The 14527-nt window shown below is 39.9% G+C and overlaps 1 protein-coding gene across 1 annotated transcript in view; it reads right to left on the bottom strand.

The window, feature by feature from the left end:
• Window positions 1-518: 518 nt before the first annotated feature.
• LOC118233915 (hemicentin-1-like) overlaps window positions 519-14527 on the bottom strand; it is a 70333-nt gene continuing 56324 nt past the window's right edge. The window contains exons 8-10 of the mRNA XM_035430030.1: window positions 7298-7609; window positions 6304-6410; window positions 519-622 (exon numbers count right to left, since the gene is read on the bottom strand). Coding sequence (XP_035285921.1) covers window positions 611-622; window positions 6304-6410; window positions 7298-7609 — 431 coding nt within the window. The 3' untranslated portion in view covers window positions 519-610. The remainder of the gene's footprint in view (window positions 623-6303; window positions 6411-7297; window positions 7610-14527) is intronic.

Genomic DNA, 14527 nt, shown 5'->3' with positions numbered 1-14527 from the left:
CCAAGCAGGGCAGGGGTGAACCCTGGACAGGACACCAGCTCACTCCAGACCCACATGGAAACATGCAGAGTAAACACTCACAAGACTCCACCGTCAGAATGCTGCTTCTCTCAGAATATTTCAAAAATAACACAGTTGACGTGTAGACCACCAGACCTAGATGAGGGACTGAAATGCCCAATTCCAACTAACAGTTACAAAACTTCCAAGTTTCCAAAACTGACTAATGAAAGAAAGTTGCATATTTTATCTAGTGAAAGAGAGGAGGAGGGAGGGGGATTGATACTCCCTCTGACACACACACACACACACACACACACATGCAGACCCACCTCCACACACAGAGGCACACATTCACACCTCAAATGACGACCAACCCAGTTCAATCAATCAATCAATCAATCAATGAAATTTCATTACATAGCGCATTTCACAACAATTGTCACAATTCACTTTACAGACAACCCTGGTCTAAACCCCTACAGAAGCAAGCCTAAAGCAACAGTGGCAAGAAAAAACTCCCTGTGGCAGATACTTCGGAAGGAACCAGGCTCAAGGGGGAAACCCATCCTCCTCTGGTCGGCTCAGGGTTCATGCTCTTATCTTAACGCTATGCTGATGTCTGAGATTATTTTGGAAGTAAAACTCATTTTTGCATGTTTATTGTGCGTAAAAATAACTGGGAAAGGCCCAGATAATCTCAATTCACCTATAGCACCACAGCCAAATATGTCCCACCCATAGAATGTTGTCATTTGAAGACATTTCCCACAGCCCAATTAAACTTTTAAACACAACTGGTCAAATCTATGTATAACTGTGAGACTGATGTCTCTGTAGTGCCCATCTGCTTCACACCTGTATGTTCCCCCATCTGACAGAGTGAGATCTGAGAGATGGAGAGACACGTTTCCTGGGGTGGCAGAAATATTCACCCGGTCTTTGTATCGGTCGCCCACTGTATTAGGATACGACCAAAGTGTGATACTGGAAGGACTTGGATTGATAAGCCATCTGGCAGATTTCAGTGTTGGCTGTCCCTCAGTGCAATAGCAAGGCAGGACCACGGAGCCTCTCGTGTACCCAGTGACCTCTTTGGGTGCAGATAGAGAACAGCCTGCAACAGAGAGTGACTTATGAGTCTTCTGTATGGGGATTGATTCATTGAAATTCTTTCTTTTCTTTGAAGATCATTTAAAAATACATGTGGCCACTCTGAGCAGAGGTGCCTTAAATACCAAAAGAATTTGACGGAATAAAACACTATAAAGCCAAGGGCTAATTTCCATTGTGGTCCGTTAAGACCTGGTGGCAGTATAGCACAATGGTCAGGGAAATAGGAATGTATACCATTCTGGACAATAATGTCTCCAAAATGTCATATAAATGTAATATAAACATGTTTGAAAGAAGTACAAATCACCATTTGTTCATTAGGTAGTTGGCACTTTGGGTTTTTAATGAGTTAAAATGCATTTTGTTCACAACTATTTACAATTAGTATAGAAACAGTACTCCTTCCATACTAGATAAATATCTTTATCCAGAACAGATTAAATAGTGTTCATAGATATGAGTTCAAAGTTTAAAAAATGTGCTTCTTTACTCTAAATCAGAAGTTTTTCCATGAATTTCAGGGTTTTGTCATGGAGTTAGGGGCATGAGTTTAACCCCTTTTCGGATTTAAATGCCCGCTGGGGTAAATATATATTTTGTAATATAAATTTGATATTTTGCACTATACTGTTAGGGTTTGGAGTAAGAACCCAAGAGCTGAGAGTCACAAAAACACTGAGCTCAAAAGGAAAGTTTAAACAAAGATTTTACTTTAAAAAAAAAAAGGAAAACAGAACAAACAAAAGTCCACGAGGGGCATTTAACGAAAACTAAGAAAAAAAGGAGGGAACTCGAAAAACTTGAATAACAGAGATACGCAACGAGGCAGAACACAAGCAGAAACAAACAGGAAGTACACAGGCAGATATATGAGCCGAAACACACACACGGGGAGAAACGCATGGGTAGAAACTCAAGGAACCAGCACCCGAGTCAGGGAAGCAAAGAACTTAAATAGACAGAAGGCTAACAAGACACAGGAGGGCACAATTCACAATCACACCAGAGAGGGAAGGGAGATCGAGACACGAGCAAAAACAATGATTGAATAATTGAAAACAATAATACAATTAAACACCAAAGAGAACGAACTGAAACACAAAACTGAAGTGCCGCCATCTGGCGGCCAATAAAAGGAAAAACAGAAACTGAGCAGAATCCTGACATACATTTCCAAAGAAACAATCATTTCAGGTTCAAATCAGTCAAGTACACTGTTTTCAGTCATGCACAGTTTTATGTACAGGCTCTTTAAATGCAGTCACAATCTAATAATTGATACTTACAAGCCCACAAGGGAACACAGTGTATTCTCCCTATATTGAAAACTACACTCAATTTAACACAAGAAAATGAGAGCAGGCTTAGCTGTTGAGAATGATACCCAGAAGACGGTGCATCATTCTCTCTTTACCTCTATGGCACTATAGATAGCACATAGACACACAGCTGTAACTGCAAGCATATAGTTAAGGTTTGAGGGAAGCTCTTTGAAAACATCAATAGGACAGAGAAATTGATCAACTCACCTGAGATCATGTGAATCAGACTGCTGACCAGCCAGACACACACCAGCATGGTTTTCAGTGTCAAATTTCCAACCAAATATTCACACAGAAGATTCAGTTGCACTGATCCAAACTGCCGCTCTATTGAAGTGTGAAGTGTTTGCTTCTACAAAAAACTATCTAAGCTAATGCAATTGTTTTCAATGACACGCAGTATGAGTCACATTCCCTGCCCTTGTGTGAATCCTAAAATGGGAAGTACCTCGAACTGCACACATGAAAAAGCAGAAATAAATAAAATTAAAATAAACAAAAATGTATTATAGTTTTTCAATTAAAAATGTGCACCTTATTTGTGGGGCGGCACGGTGGTGCAGTGGGAAACGCTGTCCCCTCGCAGCAAAAAGGTCCTGGGTACGAATCCCAGCCCCTTTCTGTGTCTGCATGGGTTTCCTCCGGGTACTCCCGTTTCCTCCCGCAATCCAAAGACATGCAGGTAGGCTAATTGGAGACTCTAAATTACCCATAGGTATGAGCGTGTGAGTGAATGGTGTGTGTGCCCTGTGATATGTTGGCTGCCTATCCACAGGTGTAATCCTTCCTCTTACCCAATGCACACTGGGATAGTATGATGTCTGAATCGATTGTAGGGGGAATTATATGCTAGGTACCCAAAATAATTTAGCTACTGTAACAATTATGCCACCTCTGATTTGCTATAACAAACAACATGCTTTTTCGCTGTTATATGTTCACTCAATGCCATCAAAAGAGACAACGAGAGGGTTGGTACCCACGGAGGTCCTGGAGAGAGTTTCAGATTTGGATATTAGGGACACTAGATGGAGCTGAAAACCATCTACTTTGGGATGGCCTTATGGATTTTAAATGGTCTATAATATTTGTTAAAGAAATGAATTGTAGTCATCAACGTGTTTGGCTTTTTAAGTTAGTTAAGGGCTTAATGTTAAATGTGCTCAGCTAATTTTCTTGCTACATTGGCATAGTATCATCTTTGGCACGCTTCAAGTGATTAATGGAAAAGAAACAGCCACCTCACTGGCATTTATTATAAGCACACACCACATTGGTATGTATAGTAGGCTATTTGCTTTGTAAAAGCTTTCCTCATTGATTTAGACATTACCACAACTCACTTAATGGTAAGTTACGAAGCTGCTTGTGTGTCAATGTTTGTGCACTTTTTTCATAAATAAAGCCCCACACTTCATAATCTGAGGATGTGCTGGCCTCACATTATCATAGGAAAACTGTTTCCTTGATTAACCTTAGTATGTGCATTTCTGGAACAATATAGTGAGCTTGTCAGCAAACAATCTCTATCACAAGCTTATTTGCTGGTAGCTTGCTAACCAACTTGGGTAGCCTACTCGTCCAGCTAATAAGCAAACTAGCTAGTATACCTTCTGAAATAAAAATGGAACAAATGCATTGGTATTAGCGATTTTCTGTCTCCACAGATATATTATTTAAACAATTTCATACATTAAATAAGCTAGTTATCCATGCTCATACCATAATTCCATTCCATTGTTGCACATGCAATAATATAAAGAAATACTACAGTATCAATACACATACATTTTTAATACAAAATTTTATCATTACGATTATTAATAATCAGAGACTTTTGCAAGTTAAACTAACATCATGCTGTAATGCAGAGCACATAGAAGTACTGTGATGCAGAATACAAAAAAATATAGAATTTCATCCTGATCCTATATACTTTACATGATTCACAAAATAAATTCACAAACACATTGTTTACAATAATATAAATGATCTCTTTGCTACAAACTTCTCTCTTTGCTACAGATGGTGTGTGTATGTGCATATGTGAATGTGTTTGTGTGTGTGTGTGTGTGTGTTTGTGTGAATGCGTGCGTGTGTGTACGAGGTGTATTTCTATAAATTTGATGACATTCCAAGTTTAAAGGCAACATATTCTGTGGAGTCTTCACTTCGATTTTGGATGTTTGTATTTTTCCACTGTTATACTATAAACAACAGTAGAATATGTCACTGAATCAGCTTTCTCTTCCTCCTCCTGCTCCCCGGTCCCCATCTCTTGTTCTTCTCTGGATTCCACATGTGCATTTTTCCTGGATCTAACTCTGCGGTAACATAACACAGCCCCACACACTGTGACCGCAGCAACAACAGCAGCAATGGTCGCGTACAAGATGGACTTTTTCAGGTCTTCAGAGATCTCCGTTTTGGAGGTTGGCTTGCTTCCATTTGTGGATACGTGCTCGGTTATGGTTGGAGACCGGGTTTTGGCTTCTACAAAATAAAACCTTTGTCAATCTCTGCAGAAGCACAGCAAGGAAATGTTTATTGTTTTTAACAACTGGCCATTATAGCGGTCCTGCGGTATTGCTGGCACACGTTTCAGGTTGTGGGTAAGACCAGGTTCTTAGTGCCAGACTGAGCTGAAATATCACTGTGCAGTGTTTGAAAAAATTAACACCGCAGAAGACCAATCCTGCTGTGGTTCCACACACCCAACGCAAACGTCAAAAAACGAGGATGAAAATAGCAACTTTGGAAAAATATCATTTTATGTACGTTCATGTACACAACATGTGCCATTTACTCCGATTCCATTAGAACTGTTTGCCGACATTTTGCACCATAAAATAAGGCTCTGGTACAGTGCTGGTGCACAGGGTCACCGCCAGGGATTTTGGGGACCCACGATCCCGGGCCACCCTATCACTGTACAGTTACTGCACAGTTTTTTGAGGGCCTCTTTCGGTCAGGGCCCTTGGAATTGTCTTAAACTCCGCCCACACGTAAGGCGCCCCTGGTGGTACACATTGGGTATTTAGGGTTGCTGCTGCCGTAGTTACTGCCAGCAGCACACCAGGTGCAAGCAGGCCTCAGTCTGTCATCAGTGAGCGGTAATGCAGATGATGCAGGTAATGCAGGTGAGCACACTGATAGAGGACATTAGCATCAGCACCAGCACCCTCTATAGGTCAGACTGCAGGCAGTAAAGCATAACTCCATCAGCAGTACTGGTGACTCAAAAGCAGAGAGGGAAAACATATGAAGAAAAGATATCTATAGTATAACAGATCATGGGAGCGTAGTCCAGAGAGCTATCACTGCAGTCACTGTGAGCTTGGACTTTCAGTACAGAGGCACCTCTGTGTCAAGGTGTTTTGAAATTGTGGGAACACTGTGTGTTCCACAGCTGAAATAAACCTTGCTTATATTTCTCTGAGATAATGAAAGAACTTTTCATCTGGTAGCTAAATTTGAGAGAACCATGTTGTTGTTGTCTCCTTAACAGAGCATCTTAAATAATAAAAAACCATCGTCAAATATGTCCCACCCACCCAGTTCACCTGCAGCCAATGGGGCATCAATCTATGAGAGCTTATATAATGTTATCATTTGAATATTTCACACAACTCATTATAGTTTTATAGATAAATGTACCTTTCACTGTGAGACTGATGTCTCTGTAATTCCCATCTGCTTCACACCTGTAATCTCCCTCATCTGACAGAGTGAGATCTGAGAGACGGAGAGACAGGTTTCCAGGAGAAATGGAGTCCAACACCTGCACTCTGTGTTTGTAGCGATCATTGACACTCGGAGGAAATATAACAGTCCTTTGGCCTCCTGGATGTGCAGTCCATTTGACCTGTTTGGGTTTCCTCTGCACATCAATACAGGCACAGGGCAGGACGACTGAGTCTCCTGTGAACCCAGTGATGTGTATAGGTTCAGAATCAGACAGAACACAGCCTTCTGTGAGAGAGAGAGAAAGAGAGGGAGGGGAAGATGGGGGTGGGATTAGGAAATATAAGCACACCTGATTGGATGTCTCACTTAGTCCCTCCCACACCTCTGCTACTGCCTCTTTTACAGTGAGACTGATGTCTTTGTTTTGTCTGTCTTCTCCACACCTGTACTTTCTGACACAGTGATATGACAGTGGAAAGACAGGTTTCCAAGGGAGACGAAGTTCAACACCTGCACTCTGCCTGTTGCAGTAATCTGCAAATATGGACTTGTTTGAACAAAATATGAACATCTGAACATGGATGCCAGGCATTAGAAAATGATATGAAATCATCTCTAACATAATATCAACATATTTTATTTGTTATTATTTCAAATACAGTTCAATGGATTTAGGTTATATGGTTCACAACTTACAAGGCTGTATGGGCAATCATTATAATGAGAATAATTACGCTGGTAATGATTAGAATTTGAGGGATATGAGTAATGAATTCCAGTTACAACACATTGGTTAGTTGTTGCTAAAGACAACCCTTTAAAACAAGACATGAAGGAATAAACATTGCAGAAGGGATGTTGTACTTGATTCTGTCCTATTATCAATAAATGCTGCATGAAATTAATGTATCAAAATAATCTATTGAAAAACTGAAAATTGATATTTAAGTTTTAAAAAGGTATCTCTTATCAAAACTCACTGTGCAAACTTGAGATTAAACTTCCGTTCAACTTTGGTGCAGAAGTAATGTGACTCATAACATAATGGTGATTTCTATTGTGCATGTTAGTGCAATGAAACAAATTCATTTACTGTAAAGTTACATAAAACTCATAGAGCCCTTGTGTCACCCCGTCCTTGACATGCTGTGGGCAAATGCGGTCAAATGTACCTTTCACTGTTAGTTTGATGTCCCTGTAATTCCCATCTGCTTCACACCTGTATGGTCCCCCATCTGACAGAGTGAGATCTGAGAGACGGAGAGACAGGTTTCCGGGGGAAACTGAGTCCAACACCTGCACTCTGTCGTTGTAGCGATCCTTGACACTGGGAGGAAATATAACAGTGCTTTGGCCTCCTGTGTGTGCAGTCCATCTGACCCGTTCAGGTTTGCTCTGCACATCAGTACAGGCACAGGGCAGGACGACTGAGCCTCCTGTGAACCCAGTGATGTGTATGGGTTCAGAATCAGACAGAACACAGCCTGCAGAGAGAGGTGAGATTAGGGGGTGGGATTAGGAGATATAAACACGCCTGAACTCAATTTTGGCCCAGAAGTACTGCAATGTACTTCATTCCAGAACTGTGATTTGTACATCCACATTTTAGTGGAATGAAACAAATACCTTTACTGGATGGTTACACACAACTCATAGAACCCTTACAGTTGCACTCCATTCTTGACATGTTATTGGCAAATATTGTCAAATTTACCTTTCACTGTGAGAGTGATGTCTTTAAAACTATCTGGAGATACTTTGCACCTGTATGTACCCCCATCTTGCAGAGTGAGATCTGAAAGACGGAGAGACAAGTTTCCAGGGGTGGCAGAAATAAACACCCGGTCTTTGTATCGGTTGTTCACTGTATTAGGATACGACCAAAGTATGATACTGGAATGACTTAGATTAAAAATCCATCTGCCAGTGTTCGGTGTTGGCTGTCCCTCAGTGCAGTAGCAAGGCAAGACCACGGAGCCTCTTGTGTATCCAGTGACCTCTTTGGGTGCAGATAGAGAACAGCCTGCAACAGAGAGTGACTTATTATGAGTGTCCTGTATGGTGATTGATTGAGTGATTGATTCATTAAAATGATTTGTTAGATCAGTTAAAAAACATGTGGCTGCTCTGACCAGAAATGCCTCAAATACCAAAAATCACCAGAAGGAATAAAACACTATAAAGCCAAGGGCTTATTTCCATTGTGGTCCATTAAGACCTGGTGGAAGTATAGCACAATGGTCAGGGAAATAGGCATGCACGCCAATCTGCACAATAGTGTCTCCAAAATGTTATATAAATGTAATATGAATATGTTTGAAATAAGTATAAATCATAATTCATTCATTAGGTAGTTGGAGCTTGTAAAGAGACACATTTTTGAAACATTAAAATTTCCTTTTCCAAAGAACCAAGCACTTCAGGTTCAAATCAGTGAAGTGCACCTTCATAATTCATGCACAGTTTATGTACAGGCTCTTGAATCAAAATTGCTATCACAATCTAATAATTTATACTTACAAGCACACAAAGGACTTAGGACACATTGCTTTATCTCTATATTAAACACTACACTTATTTTACACAAGAAAATGACAGCAGGCTTAGCTGTTGAGAATGATACCTAGAAGTCTGTGCATTGTTCTGTCTTTACTTCTATAGGACTAAAGATAGCACATAGACACACAGCTGTAACTGCAAGCATATATTTAAGGTTTGAGTGAAGCTCTTTGAAAGCATCAATAGGACAGAGAAAATGATCAACTCACCTGAGATCATGTGAATCAAACTGCTGACTAGCCAGACACAGACCAGCATGGTTTTCATTATTTTAAACTCCACAAAATGAATTCACAGATGATTCTGTTACACTGATGCAAACTGCCTGTGTGGAAGTGTGAAGTATTTGCTCCTTTTTCAGCGAACACTATTTTTTTTCAACGGTGTACTGCATGAGTAACATTTCCTGCCATGGTGTGAATACTAAAATTAGAATTACCTGAAACAGTACATATTCAAAAAGCATAAATAGATTTCAAAAGAAAATTGGTAAAGGCCACCTTGTGTTGTCCTCTGAAAATAAATAGAAATGTATAATGTTTTTTTAGCTGCGACCGCAGCTCTATAGCTCTGTATGTTGGTCGTTTGGTTGGTTAGTCGGTTGGTCCACAAAAGTGTCCCACCCCGTAGCGGTCACAGTTGTCGCCCCAGGAGGCTGAAATTTGGCATGGAGCTCGGTCATGACTGAAGGTATAGCTGAGTAACTTTCAGGCCGATTGACCAGGAGGGGGCATGGCGATGGGCGTGGCCTATCACAAAAAGGTGCATAACTCCCGAATGGATTCACAGGTTTGCACAAGATTTTGTGGAATGGTTGGTCATGAGCCAAAGAAGAGTGTTTGTGTGAGGATGTGTGCATGGATGCATGCTCACATAGATGCATGTGCGTGTGCGTCGCAGCTATTGCGGATTCGCGCTTGTTATTTAAATATGTGTCCCAAATCTGTGGTTGCAATACATGAAACATTCTCTGAGAAACGTCTATGTAAATAAGCCTCAGGAGAAGATTTGGATATGTCACAATTGGATATGTCATTTACACATGACTGTTCAACAAGTCAGGGTTACTTTTCTCATAGAAGTCAATAAAGAAGCCCTTTAATCTAATGAAAGCAATGTATTCACAGCTACAGCACGTCCAGTAGCCACAACCAGTTTAGTTTCCTTTGACATCAAATCGGACAAAATACCAAATACCCAAATCTCCCATATCTGTCCCCCTTCACAAAAAAGTTTAATTATTTCAAAAAGACCAGTGTGACTACTCAATTGACCCTGTGTCTCCAGTTGGAGTAATGCAGGGCCCCCCAAAATTATTCACACCCATGATAAAGATTACCTGTATAAAATAAACACGACAGGTAATGGGTTGTAGAAGCAGGGAAATGACATTATTTTGTGCAATATGATCCAAAGGGGGAAAAAATACTTCTAACTAAAAATATACACTTTCATAATTATTTACGCCCATAATTATTCTTCTAAAATCCAACAAAGATTAATGTGTATTGACTTTTTGTGTATTGAGTCTTCTACTTATTCCAAGTTCATGTTAATCTTAGGAGACTGTTTCATGGCCTTTCATTGCTATCTGTTTCACTGTGGTGAAACAGGAAGTCATGGTTCACTTAATGCTATTCATGCATCACAGAGTCAAATTACATTACATTACATTACATTTATTTAGCAGACGCTTTTATCAAAAGCGACGTACAAAAGTGCATGTCGTGGTAGTTGGACAACTACAAAAAACAGGTTCAGTAAGGTACAATACTCATTTTGTACAGCTATTGCTAGCCAAATTAGTGTATCCACTGGTTAATGTCTCCCAGTGTTCCTTTCTCTATTTTTCACTGAGACATGCGCAATCTGTCCCACCTCAGACTGACAGTCTGGCCCAGATATGCCCCAAAGTGTTCACTGGGGAAAGTAGGATTCCTGCTCTTTGGAAGGGTATCTCTTTTTGAGTTTTTAAAGCAGGATTTTAGCTGATAGCTAATCAGGTCTGGGCCTGTTATATGGTGGTAGTTCTCAACTGTGTTTCCTGCCTGAACACATATAAATAGATGTTGGTTTGGCATCCTGTTTCATTGCACTTGTGTGTGGTTATTACAGAACATATATCAAATACAATGGTATACAAGTCTATCCCGTAACTTGGAAAAAACATTAATTGTGTGTATAAAATGTTTGTGAAAGAAATGACACTGTGGAGAAAAAAAAACTGAAGAGAAACAAGAAAGCATTTAATTTGTTCTTTCGACCATGGCCCTTAGAAGAATACATTGGCAAGGGTTGCAATACAGGCAAATCTTTTTCTTTATAATCATATTTGTAGGAAGCACCTAATGCAAGCCATTTGGAACACTATGTGAAGGATGGTTGACTTATTTTATAGAATGCAAGTGCTAACTACCTCAATGATGTATTGTGCTTGAATTCAACATTTAAAAGGGTGTGCTTTGACCTATTCAATGAACTCTCAGTTCAATCAACAATATTCTTCTCAAATGTTCCAATATTTGAACATTAATCTTACTGTAAATATTACAAATTTAATTTATTGCTGTTGACCATCGAGGATACCATTTGCATAAGTATGATGTGTGTTTGTTTAACCACATGTGTTTGTTTACTTATGGGTGGGAGACTGTTTGGGAGGGGTTGACAAATTCACCAACTATCTATTCAAAGTAATGTCGATAACTAATAACACTTGTTTCAAATCAGGCATAAAATCCATATTGAAAAAAAACCTCAGGATTGTCTGGGCCATTTCCAAGACTCTGAGTCTCCACCGTACCACAGTGAGAGCCATTATATCCAAATGAATATACTTGGAACAGTGGTAAATCTTTCCAGGAGTGTCCAGCCTGCTGACATTTCTCCAAGCGTGCAGCGACAGCTCATCCAGGACGTCAAAAACAATCCCAGAAGAACATCCAAAGAATTTAGATGATTCGCAAACCTTTTTTGTATAATATTCTATGGACAGATGAGTCAAAAGTAGAACTTTTTGGACACCACTGGGCCCATTATGTCTGGCGTGAAGCAAATACAGCATTTCATATTAAGAACATCATAGGAACAGTCAAACATGGTGGTGGTAGTATGATGGTGTGGGGACCAGGACAACTTGACATTATGGAAGGAACCATGCATTCTGCTCTTTAACAGACAATTCTGAATTAGAATGTCTGGTCATCTGTCCATGAGCTGAAGCTGAAGCATAATTGGGTTTTGAAGTCAATGATCCAAAACACTCAAGCAAATCCACATCGAAATTGCTGAAAAAAAAAAAAAGTTATGGAGTGGCCTAGTCAGTCCTGACTTGAATCCAACAGAGATGCTGGGGTTGTATCAGAAACGATAAGTTCATGATCAAAACCACAAATTTGTCTGAATTAAATCCTAGGACTCAAAATGGTTTTGGGCCATTTTTCACTATCTTCATTTTCTTTAATTTTATTTATTTATTTATTTTTTACAATTTTTTACATAATAATTACGAAGAAGCCTCAAGTATTGTATATATATATATATATATATATGTGTAACTAATGCCCAAGAACTATGTAGACACATATTCCAATCCATTGCTGGGCTTAGTAGAGAAAACACATTGCAGAGCGCCTCAGAGACAGATAGAATAATAATACATATTTCAAATAATAAATACGACATTGAAAAAAAAAAAAAAACGAAATATCAACTTGCCATCCCTGCTACCTGCTTGCAGAGTATTGTATTATTTATTTAGATATTGGCAGACTACAGTATAAATTGCGTCTTTGCTTTATATTCAATATTGGTAATTGCAGCGAGATACTGAAGTTGTAGACACAAGAAAGTTTGTCACATTATGGTAGCAATGGAACTATGCGGACTATATATATATTTACCGTCATTGGGCCTCATTCACTAATATCTTCCTCAGTTCTTTCTTAAATTTGTTCTTGAGAAAATTCCTAAGAAATTTCTACGTCAGATTCACGATGTATTCTTAAACCGCAGAGTTGTTCGCACGTGTTCTTAAAATGATGAATCCCATTGTCCTCGTAAGTGTAAAGCGCGTGCCTAATTAGCATAGGTAAACGCCCCGCCAATCCCCATAAAGGGGCATGAGACTGCAGACACAAAAATTGAAAAGGAAAGTTGAGAGAGAATGAAGTCAATAATGCCCAAACGAAAATCTAAAGACGGTGGAGCATCGGACTCTAAACGTAAGAAAAACTTCAATAGATCTGAAGTGGAGGTTTTGCTGCAGGAAGTGAACAGCCAACGACCTGTCATATTTAGTAGCGTCAGTAATGGATATAAAATAACACAAAAAAAGATGCATGGGATGATATTACTCATTCAGTGAACGCTGTATCCGGAGAATGGTGCACAACTGATAGAGTAAAATCATGGTTTGATGTTGTCAAAAATTTTGCGTCATGGTAAATGGTAAATGGACTGCATTTATATAGCGCTTTTATCCAAAGCGCTTTACAATTGATGCCTCTCATTCGCCAGAGCAGTTAGGGGTTAGGGGTTAGGTGTCTTGCTCAAGGACACTTCGACATGCCCAGGGCGGGATATGAACCGGCAACCCTCCAACTGCCAGACAATCGGTCTTACCTCCTGAGCTATGTCGCCCCATCGCGTCATCCGGGTCCATGCAGGTAAGTTACAACAAATATTCATGTATAATCAAAAGACAAGGTTAAACTACCTTAAAACAATTAACAAAGGTTCCAGACATGGAGAGTCAGACAAGAAATGAATGAAAGAAGACACCAATCCACAGTTTATTTGTTACAAAGTAATCCAAGCTGGGCCAAGCCAAAAATTCAAAAACCAAAAGACAGCAGAATATTTCAAAAATAACACAGTTGAAGTGTAGACCACCAGACCTAGATGAGGGACTGAAATGCCCAATTCCAACTAACAGTTACAAAACTTCCAACTTTCCAAAACTGACTACTAAAAGAAAGCTGCATATTTTATCTAGTGAAAGAGAGGAGGAGGGAGGGGGATTGATACTCACTCTGACACACACACAAGCACACACACACACACACATAGACCTACGTACACACACGCAGACCCACACTCACTCACAGAGGCACACGTTCACTCCTCAAATGGCGACCAACCCAGTTCAATCAATCAATCAATCCATCAATCAATTAAATTTCATTACATAGCGCATTTCACAACAATTGTCACAATTCACTTCACAGACACGCCTGGCTTAACCCCCACAGGAGCAAGCCTAAAGCAACAGTGGCAAGAAAAATCTCGCTGTGGCAGATACCTCGGAAGGAACCAGGCTCAAAGGGGAAACCCATCCTCCTCTGGTCGGCTCAGGGTTCATGCTCTTATCTCCACGCTATGCTGGTGTCTAAGATTATTTTGGAAGTAAAACTCATTTTTGCATGTTTATTGTGGGTAAATAATCAATAGAAAATGTGTATATGTTGCTGTTCTATTCAATACTCTTGTAAAATATAACTGGGAAAGGCCCAGAAAATCTCAATTCACCTACAGCACCACAGCCAAATATGTCCCACCCATAGAATGTTGTCATTTGAAGAGTTCCCACAGCCCATTTAAACCTTTAAACACAACTGGTCAAATCTATGTATAACTGTGAGACTGATGTTTCTGTAATTCCCATTTGCATCACACCTGTATGTACCCCCATCTCGCAGAGTGAGATCTGAGAGACGGAGAGACACGTTTCCAGGGGAAATGGAGTCCAACACCTGCACTCTGTCTTTGTAGTGACCGCCATTAGCAGGAAGTTGTGGAAATACAACAATGGTTTGACCTCCTTTGTGTGTAGTCCATCTGAA

The sequence above is a fragment of the Anguilla anguilla genome, chromosome 8 (assembly GCF_013347855.1).
Source record: "Anguilla anguilla isolate fAngAng1 chromosome 8, fAngAng1.pri, whole genome shotgun sequence".
Lineage (NCBI taxonomy): Eukaryota > Metazoa > Chordata > Actinopteri > Anguilliformes > Anguillidae > Anguilla > Anguilla anguilla.
The sequence above is the reverse complement of the archived record's forward strand: the minus strand, read 5'-3'. Positions and strand labels throughout refer to the sequence as shown.